This window comes from Acartia tonsa, chromosome 10 (genome assembly GCF_053477335.1).
Source record: "Acartia tonsa isolate MP-2025a chromosome 10, ASM5347733v1, whole genome shotgun sequence".
Lineage (NCBI taxonomy): Eukaryota > Metazoa > Arthropoda > Copepoda > Calanoida > Acartiidae > Acartia > Acartia tonsa.
The window spans coordinates 38,905,491-38,913,124 of record NC_137269.1 but is presented as its reverse complement, the minus strand read 5'-3'; the positions used below and the strand labels follow the sequence as shown (position 1 = coordinate 38,913,124).

General features: G+C 31.8%; 1 protein-coding gene across 1 annotated transcript; it reads left to right on the top strand.

Moving 5' to 3' along the window:
• The first annotated feature begins 1,962 nt into the window (after nucleotides 1-1,962).
• On the top strand, nucleotides 1,963-7,376 carry LOC145330606 (alpha-amylase-like). The gene is made up of 11 exons (XM_080175252.1): nucleotides 1,963-2,108; nucleotides 2,848-2,932; nucleotides 3,449-3,634; nucleotides 3,732-3,903; nucleotides 4,608-4,823; nucleotides 4,980-5,120; nucleotides 5,212-5,362; nucleotides 5,556-5,649; nucleotides 5,785-5,883; nucleotides 6,727-6,835; nucleotides 7,112-7,376. The coding sequence occupies exons 1-11, from the start codon at nucleotides 2,063-2,065 to the stop codon at nucleotides 7,187-7,189; spliced, it is 1,377 nt and encodes a 458-aa protein (XP_080031378.1). The 5' UTR covers nucleotides 1,963-2,062; the 3' UTR covers nucleotides 7,190-7,376.
• Nucleotides 7,377-7,634: the final 258 nt, after the last annotated feature.

Here is a 7,634-nt window from a genome sequence, read left to right as displayed (position 1 = left end):
GATACTTTTATATTCTGATTATTCAGTTCAGACACTATACAAGTGTTAATGTCCGTTTGTCCTACCGTTTCAGTGCTTCGCTTTTATGGATGTTGTCATTCTTGTTTTTTTAAATTAGGGAAGGGTTCTTTGTTCTAAGGGCGATTAATTTTGCGAGAGTAAATGACATAAACTTTCCCCGGGCATATAAGAAGCTTTACCGATAAGGAGAACCATAGCAGGTCAGCAGTAAGCTAGATCCTTCAATACAGAAAGTCATAAAAACAAATAGACATCATATTACTTTTAAGAAAGGATACTATGTTAATAAAATATTAGATTTAGGCTAGAATTAGTCTTTTTTATTTTCTTGGACGGTTTATATTCACACAGATCCCAAATGATTACAAACAAAATTACCCCTTCTGCAGAGTTAACCCAAAGTCAACCAGAATGGTTAAACTTCCCGATTATACCAAGGCTATAGACTTGTGCGCTATTATCGTATGGAATCTCGGGAACTTTAGTGCTACCATTTATGGCTTCAGTTACATACAAAGACATTAGCCTAGTTTACAAAAGGAACCTAGTAATAGTGTCTAACTTTTTATCTTTGTGACGTAACAAAAACCCATCTCTTTTTTAGGGGTTTCCTTTCCTACCTCCCCTCTCATCCTTCGATTTTTGGTACGTCACAAAGATAAAAAGTTAAACACTATTACTAGGTTCTCACAAAAGACATAGGTCGACCTCTGAAAATGTTAGGTCGACCTAAAGAAGCTTTAGGTTGACCGTTTTGTTAGTTTTTCTTGTTTAGGTTGACCTACAGATTTAATCGGTTGACCTCTAAAAGTTGTTTGTGAACTTGGCAATTATAAAACAAGTTCTCTTTAGTTGGATTCATCTAATTGTTGTTGTCTGGAAATTATATTATTTCAAAGTTTGTGATTCAATTCAGTGTTTTTGTTTCGTCCTAAAACTAGATTAATGCAGTTGCAAGTTACAAAAGATACATAACATAAAAAAAACCTATTACAGCAGCCGCAGATTTTTTACGTAGATTGTAAAAATTGTAGATAACTTTCTTAATCACTTTAGAACCTAGTATGCTGGAAGCTAGACATCTTTTATATAACTACTGAACTAAAATATGCCGATTATTGTTGTTTTGTCGACAGATCATCTAAATAGGATAGGGTATCTGGCAGAATTACTCCAAATAGCTGCCAGTTTCTAATTTATTTTTCATCTTATACCAAAAACGACGATAATTGTGGAAACCTATACATAATTTTCAGCTGTCGTTAGGGGGAAACACATAGTAAAGTAGCATTGGCGACCTTTTTATCTGCCCCAAAATATTATTTTAGATTTATTTTATTTATTATACCTTGCTTCTGTGGAGATTTTCAGAAAAAATATATATTAAAATACAAATGTCTTTATTTTAGAAAATATTAAAATGCATCTACAATCTTTATTTATTCAATATATATGGAGCTATATCTACAAAAGTGAGTAATTTTCCTTTCAGCAACTACTTAACAATTTGGATTTTTCATATACAAATGGATATAAATTAGATCTTACACAAAGTTTTCATGTTTTCTAATGAAGTGAAACTTGTAGCGGGCAAAACTAACGACACCCCATCTACTCCTTTACCCATCCCCTCCCCTCTTATTTGATACCAATAAGCGAGTTCCATGTTAGCAACCTAATTTCATCCCCTGTCAAAATATCCCTGTAAATTATTTATCCAATCTAATTTGCAAAAATGCCAAACTTGATACAGCTGCATATGCAAGAAAAAATACTGAATACATCACTTATAAAAAACTGTTACAAAATTGTTCAATTTCATAAAAACCCTTTATCTTCAAAACTTACATCATAATTGAAATTCGTGATATAATTTGTATTTGTCAACTTTTTTATTATTTTATTTATATTGTGGTGTTTATTTATTTGAGTTATAAAACTGTTAATTTGGAATTGAATGTTATCTCTACATGATTATAAAAAGGTAGGTGAATGTATGAATACTTGCATTTGTGGCCAGAATCTCTGAACATAAAACAGAATGTTGGCCAAAGGGCTGCTGCTCTTCGCTGCTGTAATTGCCAGAGGTATCACTAATTATTTTAAATTTGTATCAGAAATTATCTATACTAAGCAAAATAAACCTTTTTCTTTTTTATATGAATTAATAGTTATTTCTTTCATCGTATTATAAACGGCTTTCCGCGGATATAGAATGTACAATTATAAGATTAAAACCAGTTTTTTAGCCCCGTGGTGCCGAAGGCACGGGCTAAAAAAACTGGTTTTAATCTTATAATTGTATATTTTTATATTCGTAGAAAGCTGGATATAATACGATGCTAGACATAGTTTTTTCGTATGGATGAGAACCGGTTCCTATCCACCGGATTCGAATGAATACGAGAAAATTTCTTCCTAATATAACAATTGAATTTAATTTAAGTAGTCTAAAATTTTTGTTAAAATTTTTTGAAAAAAAGTTGAAAGAATTACTCTATGTGGGTACCCTCCTCCGACATATTTATCAACCTTCCATAGACCCATAAAAAGCTTCACTGTAAAGGAGGACCATATTGGTTCAGCGGTAAGAGAGGTATACACAGGCAAAATTAATTCTTGTTACTGTTATATAAGGATGTAGGCTGTGTTTTTAGTAGTACCGAAGCTACTCTATAATTCACTATGTGCGTCCGTCCCTCTGTCCGTAATTAATGAATTGGTAGCAAGCTACATGACTTTTTGTCTTGTTAGCATAATAAGAGGAAAATCAGTAGGTAACATCAATAATTTTTCTATAATATCATTAAATAAATGATTTTTTAGGCAATGCATACACAGAAACCCACTGTCTGGACTCCAAACAAGTAATTGTCCATCTGTTTGAATGGTCATGGAATGATATTGCAAAGTAAGTCATTCTTAATATTTTCTTTAGCATTTGACTTAATCATAACATTTACATTTGTCAATATTAGAAAATGGTGTAAACATTATCTACATTAAGGGATATAAGTTTTCCGGAATTTTAATGTAGGGAGTAGATTTGAAATCTGCATCAAATTTTAAGGATTTTTTATAAAATTCGTTTTTTGTAAAATTCTTTATCTAAAAGCGAAAATACATTTTAAGTTAATTAATTTTGACCAATAGGATAGGTGGATTTTAAACTACCTGCGCTCTAATTGGTCGAATGATGTACGACATCCAATCAGAGCGCAGATTTTTTAAATCCACCAATCACAGATGCCAAAATTAATTAACCTAATTTGTATTTCCGCTTTTAGATAAAGAATTATACAAAAAAACGAATTTTATAAAAAATCCTAAAATTTGATGCAGATTTCAAATCTACTCCCTACATTACAATTCCGGAAAACTTATATCTCTTAATCTACATAGGATAACTAATAATTCCTTATTACAGGGAATGTGAGACCATCCTAGGCCCCAAGGGATATTGTGGTGTCCAGGTCTCCCCTCCTATGGAGCACATCCAGGGTGGCCAATGGTGGACTAGGTACCAGCCAGTTTCATACAAGCTCGAGTCCAGATCTGGAAACAGACAACAGTTCATTGACATGGTCAACAGATGCAAGGCTGTTGGTGTCCAGTAAGTTTATTTTAAATATTATTTGAATTTCTAATTTGAAAAATATAAATTTGATATAAAGTCACATTAAAACAATTAATTAAACTGTATTTTTCAGCATTTATGTTGACGCTGTTGTAAACCATATGACTGGTCATGGTGCTAGTGGTCAGGGAACTGGTGGCTCATCCTTCAATGGTAACAATGAGGACTACCCTGGTGTTCCCTTCTCCAACCTGGATTTTCATCAACCCTACTGCGAAATCTCCAATTACAATGACCCTAATGACGTAAGTTTGTAATTAAAGTAGACTTCGATTATACTGTATTTATTCATGTACAATAAATAGACATTAGTTCTACTTATTTACTTACTAGAGGTGGCGTTCTAAAATTATTCCGCTATTAGCTAGATTGAATATTAATCTTTTTCTTCCATTGTCCTATCCCTGTTTAAAGTATTAAAGTATTTCCTCTTTCTTTAAAATATTTTAGGATCCTAATATTTTTTATTTCAAATTATCGTCCTGAAAGGGTTAAAATGTTTAGGTAACTGTTAAATTTTAGTTCAATATCTGACCACATTACGCACGTATCGCTAGTATTAAATTATTTTAAAACTAAGTTTTCTTTTATTTACTATATTATAAATTTAAATTTTCTGTTTTATGAATAGAAATTTAATACTTTAATATAATTCAAATCGCAACATGAAATAAAAAAAGGTTTTATTCTTCAAGCAGTAAAATAATGGGTCATATCGTTCTGGTCAATGGGAGTTTATTATGGATTATTGGAGCACTATGAGTTTTAAACATTTATTCCTTGGAAAACTTGAGCTCATATATAGACATTTATTTCCTAAATAGATCTGACATGGATCTTGAAGCAATAAAGCAGGCTGTTTTGTAAATGTTAAAAATTGGAAGAATCTATTAAATAAAAGTTATCGCAAATATACTTAGTAAATAAAACTAATGAAACATGTTTTTAGGTACGTAACTGTTATTTGGTCTCTCTGAATGATCTTGATGGTGGTAAGGATTATGTCAGACAGAAGGTCGCTGACTACTTCAATGACCTCGTTGACATTGGTGTCATGGGCTTTAGAGTTGATGCTTCCAAGCACATGTGGCCTGGAGATCTTGAGGCTATCCAGAGTAAAACTAAAGATCTTCCCAGTGGTGGCAGACCTCTGTTCTTCCATGAGGTAGGTTAAACTTTATGCTTATGAATTCAAATTGACCTATTCTAACTTAACAGAAAGAATGTATTTTGTTTGATTGTTCAAAAAAAGCCAATAGTTTTGATGTTTATTTTTATAAATCTGGTAATAAATGGTAACAAGTAATAATATTTCTCTCAGGTTATTGACATGGGCGGTGAAGCCATCAAGGCTCAAGAATACTTTCACCTTGGTAAGGTTATGGAGTTTAGATATGGTATCAAGTTGGCTGAATGCATCAGAAATGGAGATTTCAACTGTCTTGGTGGTATCTATGATCAGGTAATTTTTTTAGTGAATGTTAATAGTTTATTGAAAGCTTAAAGTACATTTTATTAGGATATAAAAAAAAATTTTAAAAACATTTAATTAGGGCTGGGGTATGGCTGATGGTATACATGCTGTTGTGTTTGTTGACAACCACGACAACCAGAGAGGACATGGTGGAGCTGGTGGAGTCTTGACAGCTTCTGGACCAGGACACAATGACTGGCAGTACAAGATTGGTGCTGCTTTCATGTTAGGTAGGTTATTAGAAGGGCTCGGCAGCTGTGCTTCAGCCACAACTAAGCCTTAACCAGTTTGGAAGCTTTCATACGGCTACAAAGTACTGAATATCAGTTACATTAATCCTAAAAATAAGTTGATATTAAGATTTTCCTTTCCTATCTGACAAATAAAATCCTGATTAAATTAAATTAATATTTACTTATCTAGCTCATGAGTATGGATGGAAGAGAGTAATGTCCAGCTACTACTTTGATAACTCTGACATGGGACCTCCAGGAAATGGATGGGTCAATGAACACAGGTACTCCAAAATTCCAATTTGCTTCAAATCATTGATTTTATATGTTTAATGTGAAACTTTTTTCTTTGAAAATGATATATTGTAGAATTGTTTTTAAAAATATTGCCTTGATAATTCACGTTTTAAACTTACTAGATGGAGCAGTATTATGAACATGGTACAGTTTGCCAACAAGGTTGTAGGAACTGGTGTTGAAAACTGGCAGGCTGGTTACAACTACCTGGGATTCTCCAGGTAATGATAGTCTAGAATTTTGATTATTGGCAAGTTTTTGTTGATGTATCGAAATAAAATAGTTTTAAACTCTGATAGCTGAAAAATATCTAACAGAATTTTTGGAAACTAATCATAATTTGTCAAAAGCAGAAACACATACTTTTCATTGTGCTTATTTCTAAATAATACCATACCTGACTGAAATAAGATTCAAAACATAGTATAACTCCAAATAATTAGAAGTTTAAATAATTTATTTATATAAGGGGGGGGGGGGTTTAATGCAATTATCTCGTAATCAATGATTAAATGGCACTTAGAATTCGAATTTCGATCTGAAATTGTGCATGAATAATCCTTGGTAGGTCTATTTTCCCTAAATTGAGCAAAAACTAGGAAAAGTAACGGCTAACGGCTAGCGGCTTAGTCGTTTTCCCATTTTTTTGCTATCTTAATAGCATATTAGTCACGAAACCTATCTCCACATAATACTTTATCTCGCCCAAAAACCTTATCAAACGGTCCTAGCCGGTAGCTGTTGGTACTAGAAATTTAAAAAACTTGTTATTGCTATCATTTAACATGAATTAAACCAAAAATATGTTTTAAAAAGTTGATTTCTACGTAATTAATAATGAATTTGCCTTGAAAATAGGCAAAAAACGGCTAAATGGCTGAGTCGCCAGCCGTTACTTTTCCAACTTTTTGGTCGATTTAGGGAAAATAGACCTACCAAGGATTATTCATGCGCAATTTCAGATCGAAATTCGAATTCTAAGTGCCATTTAATCATTGATTACGAGATGGTTGCATTAAACCCCCCCCCCCCCCCCCCTTGTTTCCTCAATAAATTAATTTCAGAGGTAACAAAGGATTTGTTGCTATGGGTGACCTTGGCAAAGATTTCTACACTGGTCTACCTGATGGAGAATACTGTGATATCATCCATGATTGCCAGCAGAAAATTCAGGTAGAAAACCTTAAACTTTTCTATTTGTAATTTTTTATTTAATCAATTGAAAAGTTGGCATTCCATTGATTTTTCTTTCCTGTCATTAATTGTAAATATTTATTTGAAAAAAAAGATAAAAAGACCTTAACCTTGATTTTGAATTTTGATAAATTTATCTTTCAATAAAAAACTTTGTTATTGATTATTAAATGACAATTAAATTGGCCCTTATTTTATAAGATCAAGATCTATGAAATGTACTTATTCACATCTAATAAATTTTGTATATTACAGATCAGCGGTGGTAAGGGTTACTTCAAGGCCGCTAATGACCAGGATCCTGTTGTTGCCATCTGTGTTGGTTGCAGTTAAATTAATATTAATCAATCTTTAATTATAAATTCTTTTTGTTGACTAAAATTCAACATGTCTAGAATTTTTTAAAAGCTAATGTTTAATTTTCCTATTCATCCTAAATGTATATCCTATTATTCATTCTAATTTAAAAATTATTATAAATGTTACATTATGTTATTTCTGTAATAAATGTTGAAACTAAGCTCATTTTGTTTAAAATTTACTTTAATCAGTTCTGCATTTCTTTCAGAAACGTTTTAATAAGTGAACTTTAAATCAATCAATCATTTCTAAATTCAATTTCATATAAGTAAACTAAATAAAAAGTGATCTAAATTGATCATCATGTTATTTTAAGTAATATTTTAAGCTAATATTTCAATAACAACTAAACTGATTGAGAGCTTCATTTCAGAGAAGCTTCACTTAGATAGTTGATGGTTTTAGGCTAGTTTTTCCT

Bases quoted from the DNA above. Each gene is read 5' to 3' on its own strand.
- LOC145330606 (XM_080175252.1), top strand. From the start codon at position 2,063: ATGTTGGCCAAAGGGCTGCTGCTCTTCGCTGCTGTAATTGCCAGAG. The intron at 2,933-3,448 runs GTAAGTCATTCT...TCCTTATTACAG, and splicing joins TCATGGAATGATATTGCAAA to GGAATGTGAGACCATCCTAG. The intron at 3,904-4,607 runs GTAAGTTTGTAA...ACATGTTTTTAG, and splicing joins ATTACAATGACCCTAATGAC to GTACGTAACTGTTATTTGGT.